Below are 15568 nucleotides of genomic sequence, written 5' to 3'. Positions count from 1 at the left end.
TGGACCTATTTTTCTTGATTACTTGAAATTAAACATGAAATCATTGAAATTCAAAACAGAATTTCGTAATACACATACAAACTTCCAAACATAAGTCACTTAACTATTTTAACTAATGTAATAGATACAAAATATTTAGTAAATCAAGTAATGGATACAAGTAACATTAGCGGTTAATAAGTAACGAGTCAAGTGACGGGACAAGTAGTCAAGAAATAAAAATATATTTGATACTTGGGTTGTACTTGTGAATAATAAAATTCGATTACTTATTACCCGATTTGACTAAAGCAAGTACTTGCTTTTTCAAACTAACCCTGAGGCAAGTAGCAAGTACAATCCGGGTAATTAGTAGTGCCCAGGCACCCCTTGTTTATATGATTCCAAATTTAATATAACAATGTGTAAAAATAACATTATATATGGATCTCTTAAAAGAGTTTCATGACACTGATAGATGAAAAAAAAAACAAATGAGCTTATTTCAAAGAACAAAGCAGGTTGTTCATATAAAATGAAACAATTAATGTGATTCTACTAAGATATCACCATATTGTTCAATTAGTATTCCATCTTTTTAGTAATCCTCAAATCGTAATGACTAAACAACTCAAAAACTTATACGACTTGGTGACCGTAAGCACTTCATTAACCCACTCCAACTTACCCCAAATCTCACCTTCAAGGCGCTTCTCAAATGCGATTTTCGCACACCAAATTCTCCTTTTCCGCTTTGCCTTGTATTCCTCAGTCCTGGGGACCAAAATAACTAATAGTTTCCCACCATGGTTAACAATTTGAACAAGACACCTCCCTACAAAGCCATCCTCGCTTTTATGCAATACTTCTATATCCGAACCCTTGACCTCTCTCCACTCCTGGGTTTTAAATGGCTAGAGGCGACTCAAAGCGAGCTAGTGGTCGCCAAGCGCCACGCGCCATGGCGACCGAAGGCGAGCGCCATGTGTATGCCTCACACAAAAGGAATTCAAAACAACTATATGCTACTTCCCTTTAAGTTCAATGAATAATATGTATGTTCTATTCCAAAACACAAAATCCACTATAGTTGAATCTTAAATAGCAAAAGAAAAACGAAAAATAGCAAGTCTAAATAGCAAAACACCTAAGTCTTAATAGCAAAACAACAAGTAAAAATACCAAATCAAAACACCAAGTCCTTAAACATTAAAACTATTCAGAATTATGATCTTTATACTCTAACTCATACACAAAACCAAAGTTATCTAACTCATCCTCTCTCAGCCATAATAAAACTTAAACACAGAAGAGAAAAGTATGATAAGGGATATTTAGGAAAGGTTAAACGTGATAGAGGAGAAAAATATGATTACGGGATCTGGGTTTTAAATGGCTAGAGGCGACTCAAAGCGAGCCAGTGGTCGCCAAGCGCCACGCGCCATGGCGACCGAAGGCGAGCGCCATGTGTATGCCTCACACAAAAGGAATTCAAAACAACTATATGCTACTTCCCTTTAAGTTCAATGAATAAAATGTATGTTCAAATCCAAAACACAAAATCCACTATAGTTGAATCTAAAATAGCAAAAGAAAAACGAAAAATAGCAAGTCTAAATAGCAAAACACCTAAGTCTTAATAGCAAAACAACAAGTAAAAATACCAAATCAAAACACCAAGTCCTTAAACATTAAAACTATTCAGAATTATGATCTTTAACTCTAACTCATACACAAAACCATAGTTATCTAACTCATCCTCTCTCAGCCATAATAAAACTTAAACACAGAAGAGAAAAGTATGATCAAGGGATAGTTAGGAAAGGTTAAACGTGATAGAGGAGAAAAATATGATTACGGGATATATGCCTTACTAAACCAAAGTAGGTTTGATAGACTAGGTTTACACAAACCAAACTAGTTTGTCTAATATCAACATGTCGTGGCTAGAAGCGCCTTCCAGAAAGCATGAAAGCGGTGAATAGCGACCGCCATGTGTATGTCGCCTAGCCATAGGGAATTGAGGCGATGAGGCTATCGCTCCACCTCGCCATGCGCCATGGCGACCAAAGCGGTCGCTTTTAAAAACCAAGCTCCACTCTCTACTCTTAGTGTCATACCACCTGCAATAACCAGAGTTCGTAAAACAAAACATTACATCCTCTATTGCGCACCAAACATCTATATGTCCATAACACTTGTGCGTTCCCACAACTTCCCATGTCCCTTCTTTTGGGTCATAAGCAAAGTTCTCCTCTTGAGCAATTACGTATATCTTTCCTCTAAACACATTGATTAGACACCAATCATCACGAAACTCAGTAGCTCCATGGCTCAGCAAGGGACTCCAGTTTTGAGTCTTTATGTCTAATACTTCCATCCAATTGCTGTCTTTCCTGCCATTTTCCATTACATATATTTTCCCATCGATATAAAACGCATAAGCCTCCTCACGGGCCACCAACATGTTTGGACCGTCACGCCACGTGTGACTCCGACAATCAAAGATACGAACACGTGAAGAAGGCGGCCCCTTGTAGGGTCCACCAATTAAGTAGATGTCCGAACCAACAGCTACGGTGGAAAAATATGGTACGTGTTGAAGATGGTGACAGGAAGGTACCGGAACCAACGAATAGTCTTCAAGAATTTCATCGTCGTCAGCTAGGGTTTCATCGGCAGGTTTCATCCAAAGAGTAAACCATCTGGGATGTGGGATATTTGGCAAGTCCTCTAAGCAAAAATAGAGGCATGGTTCGGTGGTTCCGATGTGAGAACGCGTAGGGTAGAGTTCGGGAGAAGAGAGGAGAAAGAGGAATCTTTTGGAGACTAGAGAGAGATTAGGGTAATTCCACTTGGAGAGACGGGCAAGTATGGTCTCTATGATATCGTGGGAGTGATGAAAACGACAGTGGTTGAGGCTTAGTCTTCGTCTCTTTCTGATTCGGTTTAGCTTCTTTGGGAATCATGGTTGGCAGAAGATGGAGTTGACGCTAGTGGTGGCAGAGGAATAGTTCTTAACTAGGTCTAGGGTATTAACAAGATTGCTTTCCTTTCGCTTTTATTTATAACAAATAATACTCGTGTTAAAATATAGGAAATCAGCGCTGTATCTGAACTAAACATTTTAAAATGACACCATTATTGAATTTAGAAGGGGGGATAAAAAGAAAATAAGAAAAATGTTGTAAACGAAGGGTTTGAGACTGAATATTTCGTGTGTCTCTGTATATTATTACTCAATCAAAGTGTTCCCTTATATAGGGGTTACAAGGAATAGGAAAAAAGAAATTATCCAAAACCTAATACAACATAAAATAGGAAAAGATCTAAAACAGATAAATGGAAAACATCTAGATCTAAGGTCGGCCAAAGGATAGGCCGACTCTCTCTCCTCAGCCGCCGACTATCTCTCCTCTTGGACACGGCTGTGGTTGGGCCTGGTCGTGGCCTGATGGGCCATCTCTTCTTGTCTTGGTTAATGGCAATCCACAATGTTCATAACACTCCCCCTTGGATGCCATAACCATACAGGATTTGTAGTACGCTTAATGTTGTCTCATTAAAACCTTATCAGGAAAACCCAGTGGGACAAAACCATGATGAAGGAAAAAGAGTACAACACGCACTACTCCCCCTGATGTGAACCTCGGTGTAGGTTCTACATACTACGCATCTTGATGCGTGATCTATCTTGTCTGTGTAGGAAGGGAGTAATCGGCCAGTTTTATGACTACACCGTAATTAAGACCTCTTAGGTCGTTTCTCATGTCCTTTGACATTGAGTGTCCCGTTTAAAGCATGTGTGCTAAGCAATGTGAACCACATTGTCCTCGGGAATCACATGTTGGTCTTTGCAAAACGTATTTGCATCTGTCCATAGTCTGGACGTGACTGTCTACTTATCAAACGCCTTTACTTAGGTCGGACAGACCAAGTATTTATGGACAGCATACTAAATATGGTTTATCATTCGACCATGTTTCAATCTGGTCGATCTATGTCCAGGTCATAGACCTTGTCTATACATGTTCACTACTTTTTTTCATGAGTGTTCATGATCAATCATTGCTGTGTCTCTTAGGCCGAACACACTCATGGATGTGGGCATTGTTTCCTTTGCCTTAGGTAATGCCATATGATGGCGTCTCATGACCTTAGTTGTTGTGGATCATATCACACGCTTAATATATATTGTTAGGTCATGGATCTTGACTCCACGGGCTTACAATACTTTTGGTATCCGACCGGGAAGGGTAGATCAAATATCTCCTATTATCCTCACGACAAAGTCTTGTGTAGGTTACACAGCAGCTGTAAACTATTCTGCTATCCCGGATCCTTAAGGGATCTGATGTCGGATTACAACCTGTTGGTTGATCTTTTATACTAGCCGTGATCAAAGGATATGAGTCGGACATCCTTGGTAGAAGGGGCCGGATGCTTATAGCCTGAGGGCTGGACGCTTTTGGCCAGAGAGCCGGATGCTCTTAGCTGGTGTGCTGGACGTTTTTAGCCAGACACCCACATAGATTTTCATTCTATATCTACTAACCTTCTTTAGGTTTAGTATAAGCACAAGGAATTTCTTTATAAATTCTCATATATATATGGACTGTTATTGGATTGTCTTTTACACAACTCCAAGATCAATGATCATGTGTGATCAATTTCTTTTATATACTTTATACAGCTGCTTTTGCTTCAGTCTATGAATCAGCTTAGGAACAAAGCTGTTCTCTTATCTTATCTTATCCAGTGATCCATATGCTACTTACTACATTTAGTGTATCTATTTTCTTTCTTATGACCAGACTTGGTTTAATATCGAAAATCTGTAGCAGCAATCACCACATAGGAGTTCATCTCCTTATAATATGTTCCTTTGATCTCTGTGAGTACCTTGTGTAAACAAGCTATGATCTAATGCTGTTAATATGAAGACATAGACACTCTAGGCCACGTGATCATGTGTCCTCTCTCACGGTTTCTTTATCTCACAAGATCCATCTATTTCACTGGTTTATCTGATGGCGTTTCTGTATATGTACATGGCCAATACGCTCATCTCTCTTTAGATACTTTGAACCTCCACGTTTATCTTTCTATTCTTTTATAATCTTTATGATTCTATGATTGTATGATGAGTACTCATTCGTGGGTACATGATCCTCGCTTATGTTCAAGTGCTATTCTCTTATGTATCTTTATACAAATGTGTGTGTCGACACTTTCATGTGATTCCACTATGTTCCAGACATGATCTGATCACTTTGAGATTTCGTTATCCAGGACCTTTGTTACCTAGCAGCTTGGCGTCCCAAGACTACTTGGTTTGGTACCTTAGATGTGTAGCTGGCCAGCCTTTATCTCTATGTCTGGTATGGTTTCTATTATCATGACTTCGGATCTGTCTATGCACCTTTTCTTTCTATCCGAGTTTCTTTACTCTTATGGAACACTTGGTCTATCTTGCATAGACTCTATAGCAACTTGATTATGTCTCTTCTAGGACTTTAAATTTCGTTTGGTGCTAAGCTGGTTAGTCATTCTTTTTCGGGTCAGTGTTTGGCATTTCGATTAGCTTCTCAATTGGCTATCTTTATATTATCTTTCTTTGGACGTCTTATATCATAATGTATAGTCCGAGGATATTGCCAAGACAATGATGGTTAAAACCATTCTTATCATTCCTTTACTCTTTCTTTATCCAGCTTATAATCTTTCTCCTTTTAATGTTTGGATAGTCGGATCCATTTGATCATGCAATCCGTACTTGGCCACTATTTTAATCACCCATGTTTTGGCTCAAGCTTTCTTTGAATTTGTGGGAGAAAGTATTACTCCTATCCAACATATATTCCCAATCCTCTTCTGAGGTTCCATCTTAGACGGCACATATATGTATGTGGTGGTTTTATCTCAGAATCTCCTAAGATGGTTTGTCTGGTTTTAATGACCCGTTTTCATTCTTTAGATGGGAATATCTATGCTCACTTATATGGCCTGATGCTTATTATCATTCTGTACATGTATATTCAGAATGTCCCCAAGCATATAGGTAATGGCCTTTACGGCCGGTTATGGCCTTTGCGGCCAGACCGTCGTCTCTCATGGTCTCTTCGGCTTCTTTGGCCGAGTCATGGACTGTGTGCGGACAAGCCTGCACTATTCAGACAAGTCACGGCCAAGTCATGGCCAAGTCGTGTAATGGACAAGTCACATGCCTCTTTGGTTTGGCCGTTTGTATCATGGCCTCTCTTTGGCCGGGTAATGGCCCTTTATGGTCAGGTAATGGCCGAGCCATATATCATGGTGTTTAGACCATAGTACACGAACTTGTAGTATTGATCATGGGTTTATCCTCTCTCCCCCTCATGACCATACTATAAGGTCGTGGTGCTTTGGGATAATTAAGCCAAATGAGTTTCCCTATGTGTACATGTTTCACAACGTGAGGTCTTTACGGGATAACTCTGTGCCTTTTCAATATTAATCTTTTGCATCAAGTTCTATACTAGGATGGCTAATCCTATCATGCCATATAGTGTAAAATTTCGTGGTGTTTCTCAATATGATCACCACATCTCTTGCCTCTTATCATACTGATCCTTAGCATAGTATAAATCAGTAGAGATTATCGGTATAGTCTCGACCACTTTCTTTCAAAGGTCTTAGGCGTTTTTATTCTTAAAGATCTGAAGGAACTTTGTTACCTTTTTCTTGCCCATTGTTTCTTATTTGGAAACCATTCATTATAACTTAAATGGACCACATTTCTTTGGGTGTATATAATGCCTTATAGGCAAATGCCTTAGCCATAGTTTCCTACTAGGCTTTCTATACCATTCATGATTTCTTACTTGGTTTTATGCCCTTTAGGCAACTCTTTAAAACATTCATATGTTTAAGTAAGATCAGACAAGATTTAATAAACTTAAAACCAATTCCATATAAATCGTGAATGATCCTTAGGTTAAAGTAAACACGAATGCAATCATAAAGCAATAAGACTAGTCGTATCGAAATTTGGTCCTTTTGAAAATCAGATCAGTATAAGTGGTGAAGCCTTTTATTCTATATTGTTGTTACAGTATGACTTTCGACACATGGAATGTGGAATATGACTTCACTAGTAACTCTTCCTTGGTTACTACTTCACCACAAAGTCTCAGTATCGAGACTGTCTTAAACAAGACTGAGTTGTACTCATCCATGACTTTGTAATCCAAGAATCTTAGATTCTTCTAGTCATTTCTAGCCTTTGGAAGCAACACCGTTTTCTAGTGGTAATTTCTATGCTGTAAAGCATCCCCAAAGTCTAGTGGATTTTCCATAGTGATGTACTGATCTTTTAGACCTTCAATGAGATGATGGAATACTGTACCAATTCATTCTCATTGTTGTCCTTGGTGATTGTATCGCCAAGTCCCTTTTCGATATCTGAGTCACATTGTCATTTAAAATTTAGATTCACAATGTGATCATGTGGCCGCATGATATTTTACAAGCTCGGCCACAAACAAGTCTTACGCATCTATGAAAACAATCGATCATGGTGTGAATTAGGTCACACGGCCATGTTAGTGTGATCCAACAATCCTAGAGATTGGTTCATGATATGATCTGGTTTCTATATCAATCCGGATATAAGGCCATACGGCTTTTGCCTTAGACTTTCACGATTATTATGTGATAGAACGATCTTAAGGATCGGATCATGATGCAGTCCGGGTCATATGACTATCCGGATGCTAGGCCACTCGGCCTCTTAGATGTACACTAAGCCACACGGCTTTTAATCAATCAAGGGCACAAGGCCGCAAGTGTGTACAATGTATTAGGCCATACGGCTATATACAATAGGGGATTATTAATCTAAATGTATTTAATCCTATTGCATAGTTGCATCTCTATTAGGTTTACTAATTTCAAGGTTTGGTAATATTCAACTAGATTTTAGTATCAAGTAATCTAGCAACTTAACTCTCATTTATGCAAGCAACCTTAATCAATTGGATTCTACTTTATAAAATATAGGGTTTTAATTTAAACTTTAGTAGAAATCGATTTAGCAAAATAATATTAAGGTTTCAAGGCCTTTAGAATTTTAAAAACGAGATTAGGGTTTTAAAACATTCAAGTGACCGATTAAGGGTTTCAAGGCCTTAGGATCTTTAACTTCGAAATTAGGGTTTCAGTTTAAACAAGATTCAGATTCAAGTTTTGAAACAATCCTAATTACAGCTCTAGGTGATCAATCAAAAACACTCAAGTTTCAAATCAAATTTTAAAACCGATTTTCTAATTAGGGTTTTAGGGGATTTCGAAAACTTTGATCTTTGATCAAGGGGATTTGAATTGAGATTCAAAAACCTTTAAGGCTCTGATTTTAATGATCAATGGATCAATCTCTTTCTTAGGTTTAGATCGAACTTATAGAGCTTCGATTTACTCATAGGGTATTGATCTATTATCCTATGGCTTTTAGTTTTAGAGATTATCTTTTAGGGTTTCAATATTTACAAGACAACCAGGTTCGATTCATGTTCTCAGAATTAGGATTACCTTTGTCTTACAGATTGTAGAACCCGGACCTCCAAGATGGACTGATAAACCTCGGACGCGAGCTGGACAGACGCTGCCTCCTATCGGGTCGCGAGTTGCTTCCTTTGCGAGCGGCTGATCGGATTGCGAGCTGGTTAATTGTAAACTCGAGCTGCCTGTGATGTGAACTGGAAGCTGAGGTCGTCTAGGATCAGGAACACCTTATGGCTGGATCTGATCGGATGCTAACGAGCTGGAACGCGAGCTAGGACAAATTAGGGTTCGTTGAGATTTGATCTTTGCACCAACTCCTCTCAGCTCATGAAACAAAACAAAAGGGTATTAGATTACATGAACATCATAATCTGAACAAGATATCATCAAACTACTAAGGTATGATAACTTATCTTTCATAGGATTTGAAGTTTGCTAGAAAATCTTGTAGGTTCGGATTAGGGTTCCAAAGAACTAAGTCGGCGCCGCCTGTTGTTTCTGCAAGTGTGGGCGCGTCTGAGATCGGATTGACGAATGGTTTTCGCAGATAGATTTGTATCGTCCAGAGCTTCAATTTGATATGTGGCTCGTCTTCTGGTTCCTCGGGGTTGGAGAGATAGATCGATTTGAAGTTCCGCCTGATTTAGGGTTTATATGTGTGACAGATTTTAGGTTAGGGTTTTGTCTCAGGGTCTAGAGACTATCGTGCTGATAACGTGTTGTAAACGAAGGGTTTGAGACTGAATATTTCGTGTGTCTCTGTATATTATTACTCAATCAAAGTGTTCCCTTATATAGGGGTTACAAGGAATAAGAAAAAGGAAATTATCCAAAACCTAATACAACATAAAATAGGAAAAGATCTAAAACAGATAAATGGAAAACATCTAGATCTAAGGTCGGCCAAAGGAGAGGCCGACTCTCTCTCCTCAGCCGCCGACTCTCTCTCCTCTTGGACACGGCTGTTGTTGGGCCTGGTCGTGACCTGATGGACCAGCCTGGTCGTGGCCTGATGGGCCATCTCTTCTTGTCTTGGTTAATGACAATCCACAGTGTTCATAACAAAAGAAATCTTTGTAACGCTCCTCAACCAAGTAAGAACTCGATGTGATCCACAGATATTTGCTTTCATATATAAGAGTTATTTATTTAGTATTTTTTTATGTAAATATACTTTAACTAATTAAATTTGAAAGGATATAAGGAATAAGGAATGAAAATCACTGTAAACATCTAAACAAAGCACGAAATTTGTATATCTACAAGCTTTTTTGGATATAAGAGTTGTTTTTTATGTATAATCTGCAATATAAAATATTGTAAAATTATTTTAATATAGCTAAATTAGTTTAATTTAGAAAGGGGGTACAAGGAAAAACAAAGAAAATAGATGTAACACACCCTTTGACCCAAAAAAAAAAAAGAAAAGATGTAACACACCTAAACTCAGTATAAACATTAAGGCCATGTTCGTTTCTTCATTCAACTGAATCATTTGGCCGAAGCTGAGCGCGTTGTTCGTTTGGACACAAAAAACATCACTCATTCGAATGGATCAGTTGAATGATTTTTGAAAATTAGGTTGGATGGAGATGGTTCAGTTGAATGAACCGAAACGAAGCAGTTAGATGGAGATGATTCAGTCGAAATATCCAAATGTCGATTTTGCCCTTGAAAAAACTCAAAGATTACAAACCTAATTTCATTTTTTTTCCGTCGTAGCTTTCTCTCTGCGACAAACCTCAAATCTCAGTTTCTCTCTAGCCACCATGAAAGGAGCTTGAAGCTCTCACCTCACCATCGCTCTCTATCGCTCTCTCTCTCTCTCTCTCTCTCTCTCTCTCTCTCTCTCTCTCTCCTCTCTCTCTCTCTCTCTCTCTCTCTCTCTCTCTCATCCTCTCTCTCTCTCTCTCTCTCTCTCTCTCTCTCTCTCTCATCCTCTCTCTCTAGCCACCATGAAAGGAGCTTGAAGCTCTCACCTCACCGTCGCTCTCTCTCTCTCTCTCGTCCTCTCTCTCTCTCGCCGTCTCTTTCTCGCCGTCTCTCTCGCCTTCTCTTTCTCGCCGTCAATCTCGTCGTCTCGTCATCTCTCTCACCGGTTTGATCTTCTTCTTCGTAGATCTATGCTTATATGTTTGAATTCGTTTATGGGTTTGCTTCGGTTTATGTTATGTATTGATTTCCCTTTTGAATTTGTCATGGGTTTATGCTTGAGAATGTGTTGAAATACTGATGGGTTTGCTTGGTTTGATTACATAAGTATGCTTCAAGTTTCTTGTTAGCTTAGCTTATCTCACTAGTAGCTTGTGAAATCTCATAGCTTGTGAATTATTTATATGGCAGGTTGTTTCTTGCAGTTTACTTGGATTGCAATGACATCTGTCCCTGGTACTGATGTGAGTACATTTTAAATATTTGTATGCTTGTTGAATGCTTCTCTTAGTTTAGTTTAGTCTCTGGTATTGAATATTTGAATGGTTCTCTTAGTTTAGTTTAGTCTCTGGTATTGAATATTTGAATGTTAGTCCCTGGCATGGACTGATGAGCAAACCCGGTTCTACCTCAAACTGAGAGTTGAGGAGAAGCTGAAAGGAAATGAAAGAAAAGGAAATCTTAATGAAGTTGGGAGACAGTCCATTATCGACAAGTTTTATGAAGCTTATGGGGAAAGACACGTTTGGAGAAAATTTGGGATCAAGCACACTACTTGCAAAACTCAGTATGCAAGGTTCAAACGGTTGATCAACAAGAGGACCGGACTTGGCTATGATGCAAATGGGTACGTAGACATGTCTGATGACTGGTGGGATCAACTTTTTAAGGTACAATCTTTGCTTGCTTGTTTATGTTAAGTGATGACTGTCTGTTGTTGCTGTCTCCTCATGTGATGTCTGTCTGTTGTTGTGGTTTTTAGGAATTCCCATCAGCTAGAAAGCTTAAAGAGAATCCACTAGCAAATGTTGACTTGTTGGAGAATGTGTTTGGAGCGGTTCATGTAAGTGGAGGTGAAGGATGGACTGCTCAGCAAGGCGAAGACTCTTTGGATAAGCAAGGCGACAATAATGATGGTGATGCTGAAGACACTGATGTGGATCAAGTTCCTCCTACTCAAGATATCAGTGCTCCAGCTGAATCAAGAACTGCTGGCCCTTCATCCAGTAGAACAAAAGCTAACAGGAAGAGATCAACTGCTCAAGTAGGACAGGCTGTAGTAGATTGTCTTTCTGACAAGAACAAGATGATAGGGAACCACCTTGAGTTCAGTTGCAACCAGCTTACAGCTATGGAAGCCTTACACTCACTGTCTGCTATCAGGCACTGGTCTCCTTTGTACAAGGCAGCCATCGATCATCTCAAGCAGGACCCTACCAATCGTCAGACCTTCTTGTTCTATAAAGATGATGAGGACAAGGTTCTCTACTTGGAGTATGCTACTGGTGAAAGTAGAGATGCTTGAAGACTATGTTATGCTTGTGTTTCTGTTTGTGTTTTGTATGAACTCTAGTGTTCTTTTGGTTTGTGTTTGTTATGTTCAAAACTCTACTGTTCTTTTGGTTTGTGTTTGTTATGAGAATCAGCTTTTGGTTTGTGTTTGTTATGTTCAAAACTCTACTGTTCTTTTGGTTTGTGTTTGTTATGTTCAAAACTCCACTGTTCTATTTGTGTTTTGTATGAGCTCTTGTTTGGAGTGCAATGGTTCTGACCTTTGGTGAACCATTTGGTTTTGATATTTCAGGTTTGGTGAAGTAGAGGATACAGTTTGGTGAAGTAGAGGAAGTCGAGATGGACAGTAACGTAAGTATAATATCTGTTACTAAATTCTAATATCTAATATCTGTGTATAAACCTGTTACTAAATTCTAATATCTGTTACTAAATTCTTTGTGTATTTGCAGAGCATATTAAGACTTTTAATTGAGGATGATGAGTTGGATTTGTTATTTGATGAGAATCAGTACATGTGTGCTCTTTTGGAGGAGATGGGTGGAGCAACAGAAGCTGATGCTGATAGGCAATTAGTCAGGACAAACCGAGGTGAAGGTTGGCGACGTGTGCAACGTTTTATGAACGGGTCTGAGGTACAATGCTATGAGATTCTACGCATGAACCAGGAAACATTTAAGAGTTTGTGTAAGGTGCTATCAGAAAAGTATGGGTTAAAGGAGACTCACAATGTTTACGTTGAGGAGAGTGTTGCAATGTTCTTAGAGACGGTCGGACAAGACGCAACTGTACGGGCTATATCAGAGCATTATCAGCATTCAATTGACACTGTGAAAAAGAAGTTAGAACAGGTATTAAGTTCTCTCTTGAAGCTTGGTGTTTGTTCAAATCCTATAGTTCTTATTAATATGAACAGAATACCAACGTTATTATGGGATTTGATAAAGAGTGGCCTTGTTCTTATTAATATGGTGTTTGTTGTTGTAGGCGCCTTGTTCTAGAATTGCATTTTAACGTTGGTAGTATGTTCTGTTACAGGTATTAAGTTCTCTCTTGAAGCTTGCATCAGACATTGTGAAACCGACTAGGAATGAGTTTGCAACTGCTAGTCCTTTTCTAGAAGGTAAACCACAGTATTGGCCTTACTTTAAGAACTGCATAGGTGCTTTAGATGGAACTCATATTGCTGTCCGTCCACCATCTGGGAATAGTGAGCCATTTAGAGGTAGAAAAGGTGAACCAACCATGAATGTGCTGGCTATTTGTAATTTTGACATGAGGTTCATCTACGCTTATGTTGGAGTTCCCGGGAGAGCACATGACACGAAGGTGCTAACATACTGTGCTACTGAAGAAGCTTCTTTTCCTCACCCACCAGCTGGAAAATACTACTTGGTCGACTCAGGTTACCCAACCAGAACTGGTTACTTAGGTCCTCATCGCAAGACTAGATACCATATAGATCAGTTCAACAGAGGAGGTCCACCATCAAACACTAGGGAATTGTTCAACCGCAAGCACTCCTGTTTAAGATCAATGATTAAGAGGACTTTTGGTGTTTGGAAAGCCAAGTGGAGAGTTTTAGACAGAAAGCATCCCAAGTATGAGTTGAAGAAATGGATAAAGATTGTGACAGCAACCATGGCCCTCCACAACTTTATTCAAGATTCACAACATGGAGATACTGATTTTTCTTATTGGGAAGGAGTGGAATCATATGAACAGCATGGTGATGATCAAGAAGAGCATGTTGGATACATTCTGCAGGGTGATAGACTGATGGAGAGTGTGCGTCACTGTATTACTATGGAGATGGCAAGAGGAACTAGACTTCCATACTAGACATTTTTTAAATTTCAGTTTTATAAACATTATTGTTGGCATTTGAATATCTACTTTGAACTGTTTGAAAGTTTATTAAAATTTGAATATCTACTTAGAGTTGTTTGAAAGTTTATTAAAAAATTATTAAAATTTGAGTCTATTTTATAAATAAAGTTATATGAAATAAAAATTTATAAATGTCAAAATGCTAATTTTAAAATAATTTCAGTGTAAATATATTTTAGAATGAATAATAAAATTTTCTGTAGTTAAAATTGATATCAAATATATGATTAAATCAAAACATGGGTATATATGTAATTTGGTTATTAAACTCATTTGAATGATTCATCTAAATGGAGAAACAAACATAAAATTCATTCAAATGGTTCATTCAAATGACTCATCCAAATGGAGAAACAAACATGACCAAAAATTTGAATGGATCATTTAGATGGAACATATAAATGGATCAACTGAATGGATTCATCTAAATGAAAAACCAAACAGAGCCTAACTAGATTTATGGGAATGGTTTGTGGATCCCTCCCTGTCCGTTATCTTGGTGTTCTTCTTACCTCTAGTAAGCTAACCCTCGCAAGTTGTGAACACCTAATGCATCAAATCAAGAAAAGATTCTCATCCTGGTCAATCAAAACTCTAGCTTTTGCTGGGACACTTTTACTTATAAAAACAGTCATTCGTATTACTATACCTTTTGGTGTTATGAATATTTTCTACTAAAGTCAAAATAAACGCTCTCTATAGTGTTTTCCTCTGGAAGGTAACATTAATAATCAGCAAGAGGGGTCTTCACACGACGTGGGTTCAAACACCTTGATCTTGGGATTAAAGAATAGAGCTTTGTGATCAGGGACTTACAGTATAGGCTTCAAGGGAATGGTCAAGTACCAGGTTTCGATACTAGTTCAAAAAAGCAGCGATGGCACTAAGGTTGGGGATGGGGCTGTGTCATCTTCATCAGATGTCGATACAATAGAGTGTAGGAACTGTAAACATTCTATTTCAAGCAGGAGTATCGCGTTGCACGAAGTGTATGGTAGTAGACACAACGTTGTTTGTAATCATCTCGTATGCAGCAAAATCGTTCTAAGTGGCGAGGAGGCGAAAAACTTGTTGCATTGTGAAAAATGTGTTAAGCATTGCACCCAACAGCTAGAGAAGGAGAAACACTTGAAAGTCTTCCATGAACCACTCAGCTGTGGTTTGCGGGATAATGCTTGAAAAAGAACAGATTGGTAGAGAAAAGTCATGAAACTTGTCATTCTCTCATGACCTTGTGTTGTGTTGTTTCAAATTGTTTTTTAACAAGTTATTGTGTTTTGTTGCAGTTTCAACATCAAGCAAGAACCAAGAGATAGTCCTCTTCTCCTAATCGCGTACAGGTTCTGTGGAGATATGGTGGAAGCCGGTAACTCTGCAGCTGATGTTAGAGACAAGATGAGAGGGCTCTCTGAACATAAGAGTACGTACTTGTGGTTCATGGCAACCGGCAAGGGTAGCTAATTGATATGGAAGTAAAAGCTGTTTTTAATATTGAAATTGTTAGTTGTTTGAACAGAGAACCTTATCCATTTATAAGCAATATGTACTAGTATTTGTGACATTTATGATTCTTGAAAGTCAATATCGGAAAAAAAAAAAAAAGGTACCTTTCATCTTATAGATGAATGGAGCCCATGAGACCTCAAAATGTTCAATCTTTTATTTACCAAATATGTCCAGAATTGATACAACAACCAAAAGTATAAAAGAAAAG

At 38.4% G+C, this 15568-nt stretch overlaps 2 protein-coding genes and 1 pseudogene across 2 annotated transcripts; 2 read left to right on the top strand and 1 right to left on the bottom strand.

The window, feature by feature from the left end:
- Positions 1–855: 855 nt before the first annotated feature.
- On the bottom strand, positions 856–3688 carry LOC106373927 (annotated as a pseudogene).
- A 6838-nt stretch (positions 3689–10526) lies between these two features.
- Positions 10527–11977, top strand: LOC106373929. The gene is made up of 3 exons (XM_048743744.1): positions 10527–10916; positions 11046–11342; positions 11435–11977. The coding sequence occupies exons 1-3, from the start codon at positions 10857–10859 to the stop codon at positions 11975–11977; spliced, it is 900 nt and encodes a 299-aa protein (XP_048599701.1). The 5' UTR covers positions 10527–10856.
- Positions 11978–12303: 326 nt separating this feature from the next.
- Positions 12304–13806, top strand: LOC106373930 (protein ALP1-like). Its single transcript, XM_013814042.2, has 3 exons — positions 12304–12315; positions 12417–12815; positions 13003–13806. The coding sequence occupies exons 1-3, from the start codon at positions 12304–12306 to the stop codon at positions 13804–13806; spliced, it is 1215 nt and encodes a 404-aa protein (XP_013669496.2).
- The last annotated feature ends 1762 nt before the right edge of the window (positions 13807–15568 follow it).

The sequence above is a fragment of the Brassica napus genome, chromosome C1 (genome assembly GCF_020379485.1).
Source record: "Brassica napus cultivar Da-Ae chromosome C1, Da-Ae, whole genome shotgun sequence".
Taxonomy (NCBI): Eukaryota; Viridiplantae; Streptophyta; class Magnoliopsida; order Brassicales; family Brassicaceae; genus Brassica; species Brassica napus.
Note: the sequence above shows the minus strand (reverse complement) of the source record. Positions and strands in the feature narration are given on the sequence as shown.

Coding starts and splice junctions, on each gene's coding strand:
- LOC106373929 (XM_048743744.1), top strand. CDS start 10,857: ATGGCAGGTTGTTTCTTGCAGTTTACTTGGATTGCAATGACATCTGTC. Junction 10,917..11,045: donor CATCTGTCCCTGGTACTGAT/GTGAGTACATTT, acceptor TTTGAATGTTAG/TCCCTGGCATGGACTGATGA. Junction 11,343..11,434: donor GGTGGGATCAACTTTTTAAG/GTACAATCTTTG, acceptor TGTGGTTTTTAG/GAATTCCCATCAGCTAGAAA.
- LOC106373930 (XM_013814042.2), top strand. Junction 12,816..13,002: donor TGAAAAAGAAGTTAGAACAG/GTATTAAGTTCT, acceptor GTTCTGTTACAG/GTATTAAGTTCTCTCTTGAA.